Source organism: Leopardus geoffroyi, chromosome B4 (assembly GCF_018350155.1).
Source record: "Leopardus geoffroyi isolate Oge1 chromosome B4, O.geoffroyi_Oge1_pat1.0, whole genome shotgun sequence".
NCBI lineage: Eukaryota > Metazoa > Chordata > Mammalia > Carnivora > Felidae > Leopardus > Leopardus geoffroyi.
The window spans coordinates 43488130-43509938 of NC_059341.1; the positions used below are offsets into that span (position 1 = coordinate 43488130).

Here is a 21809-nt window from a genome sequence, read left to right on the forward strand (position 1 = left end):
GAAAATGGCCCAGTCTGAAGATATAACAGGGAGGGCAAAAAAGCAATATAGAAAGTAAAACCAGTTACTGTTTAGTATTTGATGACTGAGGTTGATTTCGGAAAATTTAGTGGCTCAGGGAGTCTTAGATCCAGATATCATGGTCATGTTCAGTAACTTTAGGGCAAGGGCGTTGCTTGCCTACCTTTTTCATAATAATCATAGACCATAACTGGGGCTGGCTGTATGTTGGACACGAGGTTGCTTTGCTCAACAGAGAAAGTAAAACTGGTCACTGTACCAAAAACCTAGAAAGATACAAATGGTAAATACATCAGGTCTACATCACACGAAGACGCAAATGATAAATGCATTAGGTACAAATACATCAGCAGTTCTGCAAAGAGAAAATCACTGAGCAAATCATATCCAGAAGTTCATGATTTACCCAATTAAATAGAACTAGGGTATCAGGAATGGATAAAGAAATTGTGGTTTATATACACAATGGAGTACGACGTGGCAATGAGAAAGAATGAAATATGGCCCTTTGTAGCAACATGGATGGAACTGGAGAGTGTGATGCTAAGTGAAATAACATACAGAGAAAGACAGATACCATATGGTTTCACTCTTATGTGGATCCTGAAAAACTTAACAGGAACCCATGGGGAGGGGAAGGAAAAAAAAAAAAAGAGGTTAGAGTGGAAGAGAGCCAAAGCATAAGAGACTCTTAAAAACTGAGAACAAACTGAGGGTTGATGGGGGGTGGGAGGGAGGGGAGGGTGGGTGATGGGTATTGAGGAGGGCACCTTTTGGGATGAGCACTGGGTGTTGTATGGAAACCAATTTGACAATAAACTTCATATATTGAAAAAAAAAAAGAGCTAGGGTATCAGTATCTTACATAATGACAAAATCATGTGTTAGGTGACATTAAATTATAAGAAATTTGAAGTCCTATTGCTTATATTGAAGTGAAAGGAATCTAGTTCAGAGCATTAGTGTAATGTAGGTATTTATGTGAAAGGTAATGATGTACACATAGAAGGGACGACTCTAAAACTCATGCCAGCCTTTGTTGGGAGTTCCTGTTAAACTCTACATGAATTCTACATCGACTCTGTGTCCATACTATGTTAGATGCTGTGAGGAATGAAAAACAGGAAAATGATATTGCTGACTTGAGTCATTCTAGTAAAGTAGCTAAAGCATATTATGAACATGCTTGTTAACTCTTACTATCTAGTGATATTTAGATATCATTAAATATGTTAAATATCTAATGACATTTAGAGTTAAGAGGGAGAAGTGGGAATGGAAGAACACTGAGCATCTTGAATGTCTCATATTTTCTAATAAACCCCATCAGATATACAGTTGACCCTCGAACAACATGGAGGTTAAGGGGACCGACCTCTTGTGCAGTTGAAAATCTGCATATATATTTTGACTCCCCAAAACTTAACTATTAATAGCTTCCTGTTGAAGAGAAGCCTTACCTATAACATAAATAATTAACATATATTTTGTATGTTATATCATATGCTGTATTCTTTTTTTTTTTTTTTTTTAAAAATTTTTTTTTCCAACGTTTATTTATTTTTGGGACAGAGAGAGACAGAGCATGAACGGGGGAGGGGCAGAGAGAGAGGGAGACACAGAATCAGAAACAGGCTCCAGGCTCTGAGCCATCAGCCCAGAGCCCGACGCGGGGCTCGAACTCACGGACCGCAAGATCGTGACCTGGCTGAAGTCGGACGCTTAACCGACTGCGCCACCCAGGCGCCCCTATCATATGCTGTATTCTTACATTAAATCTATAGAAAATGTTATTAAGAAAATCATAAGGAAGAGAGAATATACTTACAGTATTGTATTGCACTTATAAAAAAAAGAATCCTTGTGTAAATGGACCCATGCAGTTCAAACCTGTGTCATTCAAAGGTCAACTGGATAAAAATTCATATATGTATCAATAAAATACAAGCATCCAATTACCTTCAGAAAACAAAAGAAAGCCACGGAAGAAAAAAAAAAAACAATTATTGCTCAACTTACACTTTCCAAGTAGAAAAGAACATGATCATTCTTGACTTCAGCCTTCATCACTTGGCCATTATTTTCAAGCTTTAAAGAAATTGGCAGGAAGGGATGGAGAATAGATATTAAAGAATATCTTCTAGTATTGAATGTTTCATGCTTTTTACTTAACTGATTGTCAGGAATCCATTTTATGGATGTTCCCTTATGCCATGATATTTTTTAAAGTTTATTTATTTTGAGATAGAGAGAAAGCACAAGTAGAGGAGGGGCAGAGAGTGAGAGAGAGAGAGAAAGGAGAGAGTGAGGATGCCAAGCACGCTCCTCACCGCCAGCGTGGAGCCCGATGCAGGGCTCGAACTCATGAACTGTGAGATCATGACCTGAGCTGAAATCAGAGGCTTAACCAATTGAGACACCTAGGTGTTCCATGCCATGATATTTTTATAAACACAAGTAGGAACTAAATAAAGAAATTAATTATGAACTATGGGAAAAAATGACTTCTAATTGCTACAAAGTAAGAACACCGTCCCTCCAGTGTGACAGCAAAAACAAACAAATGAACTCTGAATATATTTGTTTAAAGGAAGAATTGCACGATTTTGTTTTGCTAACGAATTATTCCGTGTATACACTATAGCCTTTTCTGTGCTCAAGTTTTAGGCTTCTATTATTTACCTCCTCAATAGATGCCATGTCTGGAGTAAATCCTGACAGCATTTTGACATCAACAAGGACCATATTGGAGTTATTGCGGATTCCAGTATATCTGAAATTTAAAAACAAACACAAGTTGAGACAACTGTCTGGAAAAGTGACCTATATTAAGGCAAGGATGATGGAGAACGTAGATACCAACTGTCTGTACGTCTGGAGCAAAGGCAAAAACTGAAGAGGGAACAGGGCGAAGAAAGTCATTCTCAAACATCTGAGAATAGGCACTACTAGAATAATAATGGATGAGAAGATACAAAGGAGCATAATTTGGAGTAAAGAGTGAATTATCTGGACCCAGAATCTCTCCAATCTCTTTTAAGTTTACCTGAGGCCTCAAAATCATGAATTTTAAACAAAGCTGATAAATTTATATGACATATACTTATGTTAGCCTTAGATTTGCACAATAAAGGATATTTTTGTTTAGAAAGCAAGATGTTGGCAGAATCTTAGAGTAGTCATGCCCTGACTACTAGATTATGTCCTTGACTCTGGACAGCATTGTTTGGACATGAAGTTGAGGGTTCCACAGCGGATGTAGTTCTTATCTTAGCTCTGATGTTTAAGAGATTTTCATTCGGAAATCCTAAGAAAAATCCCCCAAACTAATTTTACTCGGTGTTTCTCCACATATTAACTAGGATTAAAGCTCTCTGGCATCGATAAATTATATTTTAATTCAAGAGAATGATTTTGTCTACTCCAAATAATAAAAATCTAAAATTTTGCTCTGCATAGAGAACCAGTATTTGTAAGTTTCCTTGTACTGGCCCCACTGTGTGGTCTTTAGGAGGAAAAAAAAAATAGTATCTCTGTTGCCCAAATCTGACAGATCTTACACACACACACACACACACACACACACACACCACACACATACACACACACAAATGGGAGCATTGCTGGAATATATCTCCAGCAGAAGCTTTCAAATTTATACTTGCCTATAATACAAATCATACTTGCATAAGTACTAAACTGGTGTGTACAGAGAGAGCTATAAAGTAACTATGCTGTAGAAATATCACCACCAACCTATGAACTCATCATGGTTGCCATCATTAATATTTATTTTGCTACTACTTAAAATAATTATTGTTTGATCTATTGCCCTCTGTCTAAGCTGGGAGTTGATGTCAAAATGGGACACTCACTTGAGGGTTACAGTCAGGTTAAAATGGCTCTGGAATGTATCCGATGAGTTTTTCTTTATCATTTCCAAGGAAAGGGAAAATCCAGATGCTTTCTTAGGTAGGAGTACGTTATACCTCAGGGTAGCCTAAAAAGAAAAGCAAATCGTAAGAAAACCATAAGACAAATTTATCCTGAAGTAAAAATTGAAGGACTTCTGTTTCCTCTATTTTTTAAATTTAATTTTTTAAACGTTTATTTGTTTTTGAGAGGGAGACAGAGCGTGAGCAGGGGAGGGGCAGAGAGAGAGAGGGAGACACAGAATCCAAAGGAGGCTCCAGGCTCCGAGCTGTCAGCAAAGAGCCTGACGTGGGGCTCAAACTCACAAACTGTGAGTTCATGACCTGAGCTGAAGTCAGGCGCTCAACCAACTGAGCCACCCAGGCACCCCTCCTCTATATTTATTTCTAATGCACTTTATTTTGTATCTTTACCATCAGGGAATAAAGCTAAATGTAATTGTTCAGTTTGCAGAAGATGTAAGAACCTTTACATAATTTAATGGAAATATCGGAATTCTTTCTAACAGTGACATTCCTCGAGAAACTTCTCAGTTACCCAGCTAACTTTAGTTGTAAGTGTCTCTTCATAAAGTAACTTGCATTTTCAGCTTTTGATTAGAAAATATCAATGAGAGAAAGAATGGAGATAATAATGAAAATATACAACGGCAAAATAACATTCTATCTATAACTAAAAGGATAGTCTGGCTTTTTTTTTTTTTAATTTTTTTTCAACGTTTATTTATTTTTGGGACAGAGAGAGACAGAGCATGAACGGGGGAGGGGCAGAGAGAGAGGGAGACACAGAATCGGAAACAGGCTCCAGGCTCTGAGCCATCCGCCCAGAGCCCGACGCGGGGCTCGAACTCACGGACCGCGAGATCGTGACCTGGCTGAAGTCGGACGCTCAACCGACTGAGCCACCCAGGCGCCCCTAGTCTGGCTTTTTAACTGGCAAATATTTATTTCTGCCTCAGGTAGATTTCTATTACCTGGATAAATGTACAACCTTGTCCTTCCACATCTACTGTATATTGTCCATGTGCTTTTGTTAGTTCGGAACGCTGGACCAGTAAGCGATTGTCACTGTTAACCTGGAAAATCTCACTGGATTCTTCACTGCGAAAGGTGACGGTGTTTTGGTCATCAGAGAAGGTTAACCTCATGTAGCGGGTCATGGCAAGAAGACAGACTGCGGTGTCCTGCAAAGAACAGTAGAAGCCAAGATCTAAGTTCTGTTATGTTGCAATATTAGTCATCACTTGACCATGAACTTTAAATCAATCCGTAAAAATAGCCCTAAGACAGGTCAACGGACCAAGAAACAAAGCTTAAGTCATAGGAAGATACATTTGCTTATGCAATGATTGCCATTTAATCTTCTTCAACCCATCTTAATTAGATGTTCGTTTAAAGGATTTAATGCAATGTAGTCTCTGTTGTTGAAAATAGTGTCAAATCTTTTCTAAAAATTAAGGTTCTATGTACTTTGGCTGCCTTGGATAATGCTTATGCCCAACAATTTTCAAGAAAAGGAGTCAGAATCAGAAAAGGATGTTGGGAGATTCACTAACATATGATTTTATTCAGATACTAAGACTAAAGCAAAGAAAATAAGGAGGGAAGTAACAATTTCCTTCATAGGAATGAAATGGCATTTCTTTGAATGTTACTTTTTTTCCTGTTAAGGAAAGACATAAGGCACTGTTTTTTATACCCGTTTCTTTTGTTACTCATTACTTCCATTTGTTTTTCCCAATGTCTACACCACATAAATAGAGAGAAATCTTTTTTCTTGGTCTCTATGTAGTATCATAGTATTATTGGATATCTAACATCATCAGGACTCTGGTACTTACGGTAACAATCCCTTCTAGACTTATATTCTACTTTTACTGTGCAAAGGGAGGTAAAAATCAGTCACAAATTCCTTGAACAGAGGCCTCAGTTTATTCATCTGTATATGAAGAATTCTTGGTAAAGTCTCTGTTGTACAAGAACTGCCCAACAAATCGCTGGGCATACACAATATCAAATATTCTTCATCTCAGAAGGTATTTTCTATGATTACCTTTGCTATCTAGATTACTGAAGGCTAGCATCTTTCGCATGAAACGTATGATTAATATCAGGCCCATGTCAATCACCTGAGTGGAGGAGAAACCCCCGTGGGAATTCATCTGCTGGGCAAGCCACTGCACAATTTTACTCGCATAGGTGAGATCAGGAGTTTTCTTGGAAAGAACAGCCAAGAGCACATAACAAGTCTTCTCAGTCTCAGCAGAAGGTGCATGAGGAATAAAGAACGGGGATGCTTCTGTCTTGGGTTTCTTTGCTCGTTCCCAGTATATGACATTATCTAAGGAAAAGGAAGAATTTTCACATAGTCCCTATAAATACCGCTGATTACACATAAGAACAGTGCGAATTCCATTTCTGACCTCTGCTGTGGGTTGAGATGTGTTTTCTCAAAATTCACATATTGAAGCCCTAATCTCCAGTACCTCTGAATGTGACTCTCTTTGGAGATGGGGCCTTTAAAGAGGTGATTCAGTGAAAATGACACTGTTAACGTGGGCTCTACTCCAGTATGACTAGTATTCCAATAAGAGGGGAAAATTTGGATACACAGAAGGGGCACCAGACAGACAGGTGCACAGAAGAACGCCCGTGTGAAGACAGAGGGAGAAGATGCCCATCTATAAGCCAAGAAGAGAAACCTCACTTGTTGATACCTTGATCTTGGACTTTAAACCTCTAGAGCTGTGAGATAATAAATTCCTGTTGTTTCAGCCACCTAGTCTGCAGTACTTTGTTATGGCAGTCTTAGAAAACCCATATAGCTTCCAACAGCAATTCCCTAAGGTTAAAAGCAGTATGTGATTAAGTCACACAAACAGTAATATTGGTCGACGGCATGGTCGCCATGCTTGATTTTCTCTACTTCACTCATTGGAAAAGAAACTAACAGAAAGGAGAAAGAGGGAAATAGAAAACGTGTAACGTTCTTGATTTTATTTTTATTGTTTTAAAACTTTTTTAATTTTAAATTTAATTTTGTAATTTTAGAAGGGCAGAGAGAGAGAGAGAGAGAGAGGGAGAGAGAATCTTAAGCAAGCTCTGCACTCAGCAGGGCTTGATCCCTTGACTCCAGAATCAGGATCTGACCCGAAATCAAGAGTTGGATGCTCACCTGACTGAGCCAACAAGTGCCCTATGTAATGTTTTTTAAAGATAAAGGGGCGCCGAGAAATTCCACAAGCGAAATGGAAGCAGACCAGTGAAGACAGGGTTCCTATTATGATTATAAGTAAGTTTCATTTCTTTATTCTTTTTTTTTTTTAATTTTTTTTCAACGTTTATTTATTTTTGGGACAGAGAGAGACAGAGCATGAACGGGGGAGGGGCAGAGAGAGAGGGAGACACAGAATCGGAAACAGGCTCCAGGTTCTGAGCCGTCAGCCCAGAGCCCGACGCGGGGCTCGAACTCACGGACCGCGAGATCGTGACCTGGCTGAAGTCGGACGCTTAACCGACTGCGCCACCCAGGCGCCCCCTCATTTCTTTATTCTTAAGGCCATCCTCATTAGTAAGACTGAATAATAATACTTACTTGTTTTGGTAGCAGATTGATCCAGGATCTGGAGTAAGGATTCCATTTGCTCCTCTTTTTCAGCTAATGCAAAAGCGTAAGCTAGAATTGCATGATTATAGCCATTAGTGACGCCGTGTTGAAGTGCTTCCTCTAGGCAAAAGAGCCCATCTCGTAGAGCAGGAAACTAGTCAAGGCGAAGAATAATATATTTTAAAATAATACCTGAATACTTTATAAGCTTGCTGACTATTTAAACTAATCGTTCTGTAAAATGTATACAATATGTCCTTGAAGTATATTTTGCATATAAACTTATTCATATACACGTATGTGTGATAGTTCATAAATATTGTTAAAATTCAGTTTTAATGACAATATTAGTGTTTGGGAAATAAAAGCCAAGTAATATGCATTATATTTCTAAGGATGCTTTTCGAGATATACTAGTGACTAAAAATTCCTGCTATTTCACTTAGTTCAGGAATAGATTTTTCAGTCAGATAATCTGAATTTGGGATCGGGGGGTAGCCAATATGATCACACTTAAGTTGAAAATGTTTACGTACTAAACTGGTTTGACAGGGGCGCCTGGGTGGCGCAGTCGGTTAGGCGTCCGACTTCAGCCAGGTCACGATCTCGCGGTCCGTGAGTTCGAGCCCCGCATCAGGCTCTGGGCTGATGGCTCAGAGCCTGGAGCCTGTTTCCGATTCTGTGTCTCCCTCTCTCTCTGCCCCTCCCCCGTTCATGCTCTGTCTCTCTCTGTCCCAAAAATGAATAAACGTTGAAAAAAAAATTTTTTTTAAACTGGTTTGACAAACAGACTCTTCGGTTACGTCTACACCTAAAACAGGACTTCTTAACCTGAAATTCAGGGCTGGACATAAGGAGATATCTCAATACCTGAAATGCTATGAAAAGCTTGTGGATGTGTGCCTATGTGTATTTTCCCTAGAGAAAAATGCAAGCATTCATCAGAGGTTTCTATGAATCAGAAAAACTTTGAGCAGCTTTAACTTAAGGAGGGGTAATGAATTAAATACTCTCCCGATATTTCGTTCAGTCTAAGGATTTCAAATCGCTCTGAACCCATAATGCATTTAATGTGCATTCAACTGGCTGGAACTCGAGGATGATAAGAATCCGTACGGTGAAATTGAGTCCAGCTTCAAGGAACGCTCCGACAATATAGGCAGTGAGTAAAACGTCCTCTTCTTCTCCACCCTAAACACAAGGGAACAATTAATCACACAGGATAGTAGACCACACACAAAAAAGAACTATTCTTCTGAAGTGAAACTAAGTATGCTAGAAACACTGGAACCAATACTCTTATTTATAAAAACATCCTAAATGTAATTTTATTTATTTATTTATTTAAAAAAATTTTTTTTAAATGTTTATTTATTTTTGAGACAGAGAGAGACAGAGCATGAACAGGGGAGGGTCAGAGAGAGAGGGAGACACAGAATCTGAAGCAGGCTCCAGGCTCTGAGCTGTCAGCACAGAGCCCGATGCGGGGCTCGAACTCACGGACCGTGAGATCATGACCTGAGCCGAAGTCGGACGCTTAACCGACTGAGCCACCCAGGCGCCCCCTAAATGTAATTTTAAAATGAGATGGTTAATAACTATGCTATCGGAGTGAGAATCCATCAAGATTCATTACACTAATGAAATAAACAAAAATACAATTAATGTCAAGTACACGAAATGACAATCTGTTTACATGACCCAGGATTGAGCATGAATTCCAAATAACTCCCATGGCTCTATTTTCCTTTATTTATTGTTCATTTGGAAAAACAAACACAGAATTTCTGCTGCCCTCGAGCAGAAGGTTGCTGCGAAGCTGCCTGAACATCCCTGGGGACGTATCCTAGGAGGTAACGATAGTCAGGTCTTAAGGATTTGTAGAGTGTAAAACCAGAAAAGCATCTATAAGTTATGCAATTTGTAAGCTGACAATGCATAAAAATGCAGTGGGGAACTTAAGCATTAGATAAACCAGCATTCACACAAGAGATTCTGATTCAAAAAGTTAGGAATAAGACACAGGGAAATGAATGGGTGCTCTAATGATATAGGTGCATAGCATTCAGATGGCGTTTGAGATCCTCTGATCTGGCATAAACCTCTCAGTTTCTCTATTTAAGCAAAAGGTGACCTCTTTCTTCCTCAGAAAATGAACATCTGAGGAGCTCAGTTTTCAAGGTGCAAATAACTGTAGAAAGGAACACCAAAATAAGCTGTGGGGATCCATTTAAATTATAACAGGTTCTATCACCATTCTCTTGCAGTATGGGTTCTTGTTTTTCTGTTGCTTCTTACTCCTTCCCAACTCAACACACACACACACACACACTGAATCGTGGAAAAGGGATTGGGTAAGATCAGACAAACGGAAGCAGTGATCAGTAACGAGCCCAGTAAGAAGAAAGCTTGCAGAGATGTTTTAGAAAAGAACATACACAATTCTCATTTTCTACATAAGGACAAGAGCTTCTTCTCAATAGGGTGTTCCTATTGTGAAGAAGAGATTTGAAATAATTTACAGACATTTATCCAGGGGTGCCTGGGTGGCTCAGCGGGTTAAGTGTCCGACTCCTGATTTCGGCTCAGGTCATGATCTCACGGTTCGTGGGATCGAGCCACAGGTTTGGGCTTTGTGCTGACAGCGCGAGGGTTGTTTGGGATTCTCTCCCCCTCTTTCTCTGTCTCTTTCCTGTTCACGCTTGCGCGTGCTCTCTCTCAAAAACAAACTTTAAAACAGTAAAAAGATAAAGACATTTTTCTACACTACAAACAGTATAACAATTTGAAAAAAATTGCATTAAAATGAAATACCATACAGAGTGGCCATTTGTCCATATTTTGAAGTGGATTAGCTTTAGGTTTCAAATCCAAAAATAGATGTGGTGACTCTGAGCAATAAAGAGGGAAAGCCCCGAATATTTTAGGCGATACTATGGCATGCTAAAAAATCATGATCAGGGCTTGTTTTCAGAGGGAAATACAAAGGTTAGGAGAATAAAGAACGTAGAGGACGGAGGGGCACCTCGGTGGCTCAGTCGGTTGAGCAGCCGACTTCGGCTCAGGTCATGATCTCACGGTCTGTGAGTTCAAGCCCCGCATCGGGCTCTGTGCTGACAGCTCAGAGCCTGGAGCCTGCTTCAGATTCTGTGTGCCCCTCTCTCTCTGCCCCTCCCCTGCTCATGCTCTCTCTCTCTCTCTCTGTCAAAAATAAATAAACATTAAAAAATTAAAAAGAAAAAAGAATGTAGAGGATGGAATGGAGGTGTACAGGTATCCTCAAAGAAAGGAAAGCAGAAGGGAAAATGCCTAGTGATTTACCTACATATGCACAGGGGAAGGGAAGGGGTGCGTACCTTCAAGGACATAGTTCATCTCATTTGTATTTTGACCTACAGCAACCTAAGCCTTCATCCTTTGACTTGAGAAAACACTGAAAGAGTTTCACTGAAATGCTGTGAATGGATATTCTTCCTGAACGTTCTTGCCATCCATAAATAGGAATGAATTCCCTAATTAGGGCCCCATTCTTTAACATATTGTCTGACTTTACATTTATGAATGTTTCCCTTCTAGGTTTCTTTTTTCTTCCTTCTCTCCTATTTTTAGTTTCTCCACTGCAGGAGACTAGTTCTATGGAAGAACTAAAGACCATGAGGCAAACAGCAGGTTCAGGAGGAGTTAGTCTAGCTGTGGTTAACATGCATGCAGGGGAATGAGGCTGTTGACCAGTACACCAGGGACCTACAACCTTGGTGGACTCAGAAGGGGTAATATTCCCAGGAAAAATATTCCTGTTCTAGATGAGTTAGACCAGAAGTAGGAAAGGTAGGCAATGCAATGACGCGAGGCAGGCCTAATTCTGTTCATCTCTCACCTCCCAGGCATTGTTGAAAAGCTTGCCATCACTTTTAAAGCAGCCATCGATTTGCTGTTTGCTTGAAAGCCAGAGCAAGGTCTGTTTTTGAACTTGTTCATCAATGTAAACATATTCCTTCATTTTCTCTAATGTCTTAAAAGTAAGGGCACTGAGCCTGTAATACAAATCACTAGTTAGACAACAGATAAGAAAGAGACGTCATTTCTCCAACAGGTTCATCAGCATTGTTCCCCCTACAAGAGTGGCTGCGTCTAATTTGGCTCAAGTTGACCACAAAGAACATTTACTGAGAGTGGATTTTTCCACTGGGTCAGTAAAATGCTGTGAACCTCAATATGTGAACCTAAGCGTAGGTAATTTCCAGCGTGTTTCCACTCAAAATTCTTGTTTTGTGGTTCATTGGATTATCTATACACGGAGACAGAATGGGTTTAATTAGATGCTCTGGGGCCTTCTGGTTTTACTTTCCTCTCTCCTGAATCTACATGGCTCTCTGAGAAGTGTAGACCAACCTGTGTCATTTGCCACAATGTTAGGCTGTGGCGGTACAGGGGGGTGTCATTAAATGATCAGACTGCTAGGCAAATTGCTACGGTACTTTAGGTATATGGTTGTATTAGAGATAGAATAGTCAAACATTTTAGTCAATGTGATTCATTTCTGTAAAGTCACTGTGAAACTCATTTTGCTTCCAAATCCCACCCAACTCAGCCCCCTCAGACTGTCACAAGCCCTCTTCGGATCACTCTTACATTACTTAAAATAAAATGTTCATCTCTTACCATAAGCTTCCTTTCCGGTTACTCTGCCAAAACACACTATATGAACCATCAAAGTTTTTGAAAGACAACTGCTTTTGATAACCTAAAATAAAAAAAAAATAGGAAATTAGTTTTTCAAGCTATGAAAATTAGAAGAAAAAGAACGGCATAGTACAAGCCCTGTGTTTGGGTTTTAGACAGACAGAAATTACTAGGAGGATCATTTCAAGTTTAATTTCTGAAATTTGGGTTCTCTATCCATAGTGAGAAAAAGTAAGTCATGCTTTACAGGGTTTTAATGACCAGATATGACATGTGACTATGCCTAGCTTAATAAGTGGCACTTAACTAATTGTTTAATACCTTTTCCTTAAGGTTAATTTATTTCTGTGGTATCTTTCTGAAAAGTAAACCTGGAGAAATTATCCCCTTGGATCTCTTCTTGGTGTCACATTTTGCAAGGGTTGTATATCCTTTTTTTTTTTTTTTTTTTTTTTTTTTTACATACAAATCCAGTCACTTCATTGCAATGGAATACAATTGGGCAAACGAATACAGAACTTGATGAGTGAGCTATTTATAGCTATTAGTAACAAGCGCAACAAACTAGGTAGGGTGGCACAATGTTCAGATGAAAAAAAAACTGGGCTCATAATTTTAAAAGTTATTGTTCTAATCTGTGAAGCTGAATGACCGTGTAGATACTGAAGTAAAAAGAAAAAATAGCTAGGACTCAGAGCACCTCAGTTCGGAGTCCAGACCCACTATTATGGGTCAAAAATAAATACCTACCTGCCAACCCCCCCCCCCCCCCCGACGAGACCACCTCATAATAATAGCTTTAGGACATCTTGGTATCAGGGACAATTGATTTTATTTATTATGGGTGGAAATTACTCAAATAGCCTCACCGTTAGACAAGAAAAAGAAAGCCTTAGATTTAACTTCCTCGGTCAACTGTTTAGTAGATTGTAGATAGTCTAGGACATAGGTATCTGATGCGAGTAGGGCAATATTCTGCTCTCCACATCCATAGGGCATTTGGAGAAGATTCTCCAGATTCTGCATCGCAAGTCCTAGAATATCCCCTAAAAATAAGAAAAGCAGAAGGTTACCACCGCTTATGGTTGTTGGTACCTCAGCATTAACAACCACAGATAAAAGACACACAGTGGAAGTAGGAAATATTAAAAATCGCATTACAATTGTTTTTTAAGGTTTGTTTATTTTTGAGGGAGAGACAGAATACAAGCAGGGGAGGGGCAGAGAGAGAGGGAGACACAGAATCTGAAGCAGACTCTTGGCTCCGAGCTGTCAACACAGAGCCCAACACGGGGCTCGAACTCATGAACCTTGAGATCATGAACTGAGCCAAAGCCAGATGCTTAACTGACTGAGCCACCTCGGTGTCCCTAAAATTGCATTTAAATGGTGGAAACAAGGAACGTTCTCCTGAGGTAATTCTAAAGAGGAGATAGGCGTAGCCGGTGAAGTTAAAGGAGTTTCTGGTATGCAAAATGTTTCTTTTTTGTTTAAATGTTTATTTATTTTTGAGAGGGGGGGACGCCGAGAGAGAGGAAGACAGAGAATCCCAAGCAGGCTCCTCACTGTCAGCGCCGAGCCTGACGCGGGGCTCGAACTCACGAACTGCAAGATTATGACCTGAGCCGAAACCAAGAGTTGGGTGCTCAACCAACTGAGCCACCCAGGTGCCCCAAAGCATACAAAATATTTCTGAAAATCTCCTCACCAGAGACAGGGGGAAGTTAGAAAAGTGTGTCTTTGCTTGTTTGCTTGTTAGCTTTTTGAGAAACTGGGCCTGTGAATTATAACTGCAATCTATCCCTCCCACAAAAGCATTAATGTTAGAAAGAGAAGTTTGCCTTTTGTCAAATAGATTTTGCCTGTCACTGAGGAAATTCTCAGCATCTTTACCAAGCAAAGTTTATTCTGACTTTTCAAAGGGGAAATATATAAATATGTATAATATTTCCGATTCATGAGCTATAATAGAAGCCTTTGTTTTCTAAATGGCAGTTATCGTCCAGCGGAACAAGTGTTTCCTAAGGGCATAGATTTGAAAATTGAACCCTCTTCTACTGTTGGTAGGAATGCAAACTGGTGCATCTACTCTGGAAAATAGCATGGAGGTTTCTCAAAAAGTCAAAAACAGAACTACCCCACAATCCAGCAGTTGCATTACTAAGTATTTACCCAAAGGATACAAAAATACAGATTTGAAAGGGTACATTCACCCCAGTGTTTATAGCAGCACTATCAATAATAGCTAAATATGGAAAGAACCCAAATGTCCATCGACTGATGAATGGATAAAGAAGATGTGGAGATACACACACACACACACACACACACACACACACACACACACATATATACATACATATACATATATATACATATATGATGGAATATTACTAAGCCATCAAAAAGAATAAAATATTGCCCTTTGCAATGATGTGGGTGGAGCTAGAGTGTATTATTCCAAGCAAGCTAAATCAGTCAGAGAAAGACAAATATCATATGAGTTCACTCATATGTGACCTTTAGGGAAAAAAATGGATGAACATATGGGAAGGGGAAAAGAGAGAAAGAGGAAAGCAAACCATAAGAGACTCTATTAAAAATTTTTTAAAATGTTTATTTTTGAGAGAGGCAGAGAGACAGAGTATGAGTGGGGGAGGGGCAGAGAGAGAAGGAGACACAGAATCCGAAGCAGGGTCCAGGCTCTGAGCTGTTAGCCGATGTGGGGCTCGAACTCACAGACTGGGAGATCATGACCTCAGCCCAAGGGGGATGCTCAACCAATTGGGCCACCCAGGTGCCCCAGGGGACTCTTAACAATAGAGAAAACACTAAGCGTTGATGGACAGAGGTGGGGGGGGGGAATGGGCTAAATGGGTGATAGGTACTAAGGAGGGCACTTGTAAGGAGCACTGAGTGTTATATGCAAGTGATGAATCACTAAATTCTACTCCTCCTGACCAATATTACACTATATGTAGCTAACTAGAATTTTTTTAGTGTTTATTTATTTTGAGAGAGGGAGACAGAGAGAGACAGAACACTAGTGAGGGAGGGGTAGAGAGAGAGGGAAACACAGAATCTGAAGCAGGCTCCAGGCTCTGAGCTGTCAGCACAGAGCCCGATGTGGGGCTTGAACCCATCAACCACGAGATCATGTCCTGAGCCGAAGTTGGACACTTAATTGACTGAGGCACGCAAGTGCTCCTTAACTAACTAGAATTTAAATAAAAAATGTGGAAGAATGGGGCGCCTGGGTGGCTCAGTCGGTTAAGCATCTGACTTTGGCTCGGGTCATGATCTCACAGTTTGTGAGTTCAAGCCCCGCATCGGGCTCTGTGCTGACAGCTCAGAGTCTGGAGCCTGCTTTGTGGATTCTGTCTCCTGCTCTCTCTGCCTCTCCCCCGCTCATACTCTGTCTCTCTCTCAAAAATAAATAGAACATTAAAAAAAAAATTAAAAAAAATGTGGAAGAAAAAAAAAGAAAATGGTACTATTCTCCTTTCAGATCCCACATGGAAATAAGCATAGAGAATGACCTTCAACAATCTTTCCCTCCAACTAATAGTTTAGAGAAATCTCTCCATTCTGTTATCTTGAGGATTATTTTTTTTTAAGATCACCTCAATCAAAATTTTCAACTCATTGTGAAAGACAAGATTTAGCCAACTTACCCACAACAGTGAAAAAGGCCCTGGATGATCCTTCTACCACATTGTTTGGCAAGTCCAAAACGACCTGATTGAAGACTTTGGTCCCTAGATGGAAAATATTGATAAAAAAGATAATGTGATAACTTTCTTTTACAGACAATAGCAGCCAGATACGTAGGACAAACATATTAGGAAACAGATTCCATTATTGACTTTTATTTTGCAAGTTGCTTATTAGAAAGATGAAATTGAAATCTCTGATCTCGTTTAGAATAATAATACATTCAGAGAATGGTGTGTGTGTGTGTGTGTGTGTATGTGTGTGTGTGTGTGTATTAGATAATGGCCCTTAGTTTCCATTAGTGGAGTGCCTAAACTCCTTATGTGTGAAAAAAAAATGTAAAAAACTACTGACTATGACATATAAAACAGCACACACAGAAGGCAAAGTTTGGAGATTCCCACTAACATCAGATCATCATCAACAAGATGGCCACAAAGCAGGTGACTGAGGGGTGGTGATGTGTCTGTGGGTTGCTTTCTCCAAGTCCTGATCTTCCTCTGTCCAATGCTGTGCAACACATCATATGGCAAGAGAAGCCAAAAAATATGTAAAATGGGAAAACGGGTTGAGGCAGACCAATGTCATAGATGAACTGACAAAAAAATTCTCACAAATTATACTTTTGGTTAGCCAAAATTGTACAATGAAGATAGGGGATGAAATAAAATCATCCCCCGTTAGGTACTTAACATGAAACCATTGAAATTACTCAGTGTGGCCAGGGAACTAATGTGTAAGGAAAGGAAATAAGTTGACTCTGTTGACAAATTTTCTTTGGGACTAATTTGACCACCTAAAAGAGTCTCTTACCTTGGGTACAGATAAGGAAACTTTGAGTCATTTCTTTTTCAATACCTTCAGGCTGTCAAAGAGTAAACAAAGACAAGCACAAAGTAATGAGTCTGGGGCACCTTCCATGTAGGAAACGTAATCCAGAATCAGCTCAGAGAGGCATGACTGGCCCATGTTTGTCCCCGGGAGATGATCCATTCATTGACCCCTTTTGTTTAAATTTGGAAGTCACTGTATAGTACCAAGACCTACTTTAGACCCTGTGTTCCCGTTGTTCGAACAGAGATAACTTCGATATCATCGTGGGACACTGTCGACCCCCCGATCCCGTCCAGCATCTCCAATGACAAATGACAGTGTTTTGTGGAGTAGGACCAAGAGGCGAAGTGAGAATTATCTACTGAGAATTGTTAATTCTTTTTGAGGATGATGGGATCTACACCGGAGTGTAGGACAAGTAGATTCGTCTCGGATTTAAGAGTTGGTTAAAAAAAAAGGAACGGAAGGTGCGCCTGGGTGGCTCAGTCAGTTAAGCAACTGACTTTGGCTCAGGTCATGATCTCACGGTTCGTGGGTTCGAGCCCCGCATCGGGCTCTGTGCTGACAGCTCAGAGCCTGGAGCCTGCTTCGGATTCTGTGTTTCCCTCTCTCTCTGCCCCTCCCCCACTTGTGCTCTGTCTCTCTCTCTCTCAACAATAAATAAAATGTAAAAAAAAAAAAAAAATTAAAAAAGAAAGGAAGGGAAGAGCAACAGGTCTACAGGAACCACGAGTCGGGAGCAAGCAAAAAATCATCAAGCCTGTTTCAAATATTGAGCTTTACTATCCTGGGTCAGATATTAATTAAAGAAAGGATGAATTTTCCTGCTGCTTTAATTCATCTAAAATGATATGTTTTGTGTCAAAAGTCACTATAGTCAATTCGTTAAGTATATTCAAGAAGAATTCCTCCCTATATTTAACCCATTGCTTATCTGAAAGAGCCTGACAGTTTTGCATGTACATACCTCCACCAATAGACTTTTGACCACAGTATCTTTCCAGTTTAGATTCTGCTGATCAGTTGCTTCTTTGGGGCAGGCACTACTTTGTCTGGACTCAGCAACTACCGTGATATTCACTTTACCTGGAAAACATTCCTGAATATAAGTTAAATTGTCGACCATAGGCCTCTTCTGTAATGGGAAATGGTTAGACTCTACAAACCACATCTTGAATTGGATGAACTGAATACATACTATCATCGTATTTGTGCTTGACCAAAATAATTTGTTCTTTCTCCTGCCTGAAGATGATTTGATATGCTCTGTTTTAGCTGTTCCAAGATCCTTATGTTAAATACACGATTCATTACGTAAAAAACAAAACAAGGAAACAAACAAAAAGAATCAGATCTAAATACAAACAACCTGATAGTTGCCAGAGGGAAGGGGGTGGGGTAATGGGCAAAATGCGTGAAGGAGAGGGTTCCAGTCATGGAATGAATAAGTCATGGGAATAAAAGGCACAACATGGGGAGTATAGTCAATGACATTGTAGTAGCCTTGTATGGAGACGGATGGTGGTTATACCATAGAGATGTTCAATCACTAAGTTTTACACTTGAAACTAATGTCGCACAGTGTGCCTACTCTACTCAAATAAAAAAGAAGTTAAAAACCAACCCAACAAAAAAAATAAATGATTCATTTATTTAATTAAAAAGTAAAATATTTTAAGGACAAATAATAATTTGCAAAGCCACCAGAGAAAATTCCTTGATAATTGGTTGTCGATAAAGGTTACGTATACCAATATGGGGACAGAACATCAAATAACCAGGGATCCTCACTTTTCCCAAGTTTGAACAAACACAAATAGTAGAATATGACATAGTGGAAAGGGCACTGGATTTAAGTCAGTGCTAGCAAGGAATCCATTGTTTTTAACTCCCCGTGAATCATGGGTCATGTAATTAAAACTGATCTTCAGTGTCATTGCTTGTGAAAGTTGGAAGATTGAAAAAGATAATTCTTTTGGCTTCCTATTACTGTATGCCTATATACCAATATATATAACCAATTACTGTTCTTGTTTTTACTTGTTGCTGTGTTTTGTTTCATTTGTTTCCTTTTAAGAAAGACTTTGATTCTCTATTCTTAGAACTGTGTCCCCCACTTAATGCCATAAAACTTACCATAAAACATGCCGTATAGTATTCTATCTCAATTGCCAGGGTAAGATTTTTGAAGACTTAAGTGTAGTCAGAAAAATCGAGAAACAAAATCTAACAGGGAAAGTAGTTTTAGTCACACCAACATCACAGGTGAACCAAAATAATCGCATAAATAAACTCTTTGCTGCCTGCAATAACACAATGAACATGGAACGTGAAATAAAGGAAATTTTAATGACAATTTTTTACATCAGCGATAATGAGTATCATGGATCTACCACATCTAACATTTTGTTTACTAGTTTTTTTTAACTTTCCCTTCCCTTATGTTTTCAACAAGATACTTCCAAATTTATTTTTCTATATTGCAGATAACACATGCGTGAAGAAAATACTCTTCTCAGTGTCTGATCTCCATCCAAGGGTTCACTGTTGTTTTTTTTTTTTTTTCAACGTTTATTTATTTTTTTTGGGACAGAGAGAGACAGAGCATGAACGGGGGAGGGGCAGAGAGAGAGGGAGACACAGAATCGGAAACAGGCTCCAGGCTCCGAGCCATCAGCCCAGAGCCCGACGCGGGGCTCGAACTCACGGACCGCGAGATCGTGACCTGGCTGAAGTCGGACGCTTCACCGACTGCGCCACCCAGGCGCCCCATGGTTCACTGTTTTTGATGTTTCATGATATGTCTAGCAAATTTAGAAGTCCTGGCAATCATCATGATTGAGGAGTAATTTTGGTATAGGTGACACATGTCCACGATGATAGGTAAAGGAGCAAGTTAGAAGTGGAGGACCTGAGCAACATTAATGAAAATATAACCTCCTTTTGGGACAAGACATACGGATTTGATTGATCATGAAAATTGGCATTTATAGTGTGTTTAAATCACGTTATGCTTTTATACAAATGAATGGTGGCTTTGCATTAGCAACTGGAAAAGAGATGATCAAAATAGGATTTTTAATTGAAAATTTACAAAGAGGGGGGCACCTGGGTGGCTCAGTCATTTAAGCGTCTGATTCCGGCTCAGGTCATGATTTCATGGTTCAGGGGTTCCAGCCCCACTTCGGGCTCTGTGCTGATGGCTCAGAGCCTGGATCCTGCTTTGGATTCTGTGACTCCTGCTCTCTCGTCACTCCCCTGCTTGCGTGCTGTCTCTCTCACAAAAATAAATAAACATTTAAAAAATTTTTTTAAAGAAAATTTACAAAAATGAGACTTACAAAATGTGAGGGAGAAAACCATGTTTGTATAGAGGATTTAAGGAAAATAAATGAAGGCCATAAAAGTAGGCTGTTTTTTCCCTACATCTATTTCATCCATCCTGGGGATTAAGACTGCACCTACCATGATGAGACCTGAATAATGTATAGAATTGTTGACTCACTCTATTGTACACCTGACTCTAATATAACACTTTGTGTCAACTATACTGGAAATAAAAGTAAAGAAAAAAAAAGTTAAAAAACAAAAGGGCTGGTTTTCCATGAGGGATTGGCATACCCATTGACTTACCCAATGTCTTCGGTAGAAGAGTCCAGACATACGTTTTCTTCTCTCCAGCTTGGATAATCTCACTGCCATTGTTTTTAGGGGTGCTGATATTTGCTTCAAAATACTGAGATGATTCCAGCCGGACTGAAATCTGAAAAAAAAAAACCAGTCAAGCAATGAGGGTGGCATTCTAAAAACTTTGCTGCTACGATTCCTCTTCCCATCTTGAGAAAATTAACCAATTTGCTAGCAAAAACAAAAGACACCAAATTACTTCTCACAAGAAGATAAACATGGTAGAAACACACAGCGGTATGATATGATATTCTCAAAGTTGTATTGAAATCATTGCTGTGAATTAAAGCAACTGTTGTTGTTTAAATTTTTTTAATTTTTTTTTTCAACGTTTATTTATTTTTTTTGGGACAGAGAGAGACAGAGCATGAATGGGGGAGGGGCAGAGAGAGAGGGAGACACAGAATCAGAAACAGGCTCCAGGCTCTGAGCCATCAGCCCAGAGCCCGACGCGGGGCTCGAACTCACGGACCGCGAGATCATGACCTGGCTGAAGTCGGACGCTTAACCGACTGCGCCACCCAGGCGCCCCATGTTGTTTAAATTTTTAAGTGGTTATTGATTTATTCTGAGAGAGAGAGAGAGAGAGAGAGGGAAAAAAAAAACCAAGCAGAGTGTGAGCACAGAGCCCATTGTGGGACCTGGTCTCGCCGACTGGGAGATCACCACCTGAGCCAATATTAAGAGTTGGTTGCTCAACAGACTGAGCCATCCAGGCTCCCCTAAAGTAAGTATTTCTCCCTGAGGAATATGGGAACAGGTCTTATAACTTGATAGTGCCATTTTTGCATTTGAGAATAAAGAGACCAGGGCAATATTCAAGGAAAATATTGAGAGATCTTTTGGCGTTGGTAGATTTCGTGTCCAGATCGAAGGGAACAACTTACCTCTACACATGTACTCAGGTAGCTGAAGACACTGACAACCAAGTCGGATTGTTCATTTCGAACAACTGAAAAGGGCAAAGTCATTTCAACAAAAAAAGGCTGGGAGATTTCCAGAGTGACTGTTGATGAAATGCCAAACCCAGCGTCACCATTCACACAGAAGCCATTTGCCTGCCACTGGGTTATGGTATCAGGGACGAGGAAGGACATGTTTGCTGAACCTGAGGAACTAAGGAGACATCATTGATAAAATGCATCCCTTGTCTAAACAAGGAAGCTAAACGTAGTGCAGAGCAAGCAAAAACGTATTAACTGAAGGTTAAAAGTAAGTTAAAATGTTTAGACAGGGCATTAGATAACAATCTTGAAAGCCGTATTTTTATCAAATTTATCTTTAAAAATGGCAAATTTCTTTGAACCCTGCACGATTTAAAAAAAAGCTGA

At 39.7% G+C, this 21809-nt stretch overlaps 1 protein-coding gene across 2 annotated transcripts in view; it reads right to left on the reverse strand.

The window, feature by feature from the left end:
• LOC123590576 (ovostatin homolog 2-like) overlaps window positions 1-21809 on the reverse strand; it is a 76710-nt gene that overhangs the window by 19694 nt on the left and 35207 nt on the right. For both annotated transcript variants that reach the window (XM_045463851.1, XM_045463850.1), the window contains exons 19-34: window positions 21366-21594; window positions 20425-20554; window positions 17759-17877; window positions 16771-16822; window positions 15918-16001; window positions 13113-13289; window positions 12223-12304; window positions 11438-11594; window positions 8677-8751; window positions 7549-7714; window positions 6083-6294; window positions 4928-5137; window positions 3897-4021; window positions 2704-2794; window positions 2041-2109; window positions 185-287 (exon numbers count right to left, since the gene is read on the reverse strand). In XM_045463851.1, the coding sequence (XP_045319807.1) occupies window positions 185-287; window positions 2041-2109; window positions 2704-2794; window positions 3897-4021; window positions 4928-5137; window positions 6083-6294; window positions 7549-7714; window positions 8677-8751; window positions 11438-11594; window positions 12223-12304; window positions 13113-13289; window positions 15918-16001; window positions 16771-16822; window positions 17759-17877; window positions 20425-20554; window positions 21366-21594 (2081 nt within the window). The remainder of the gene's footprint in view (window positions 1-184; window positions 288-2040; window positions 2110-2703; window positions 2795-3896; window positions 4022-4927; window positions 5138-6082; window positions 6295-7548; window positions 7715-8676; window positions 8752-11437; window positions 11595-12222; window positions 12305-13112; window positions 13290-15917; window positions 16002-16770; window positions 16823-17758; window positions 17878-20424; window positions 20555-21365; window positions 21595-21809) is intronic.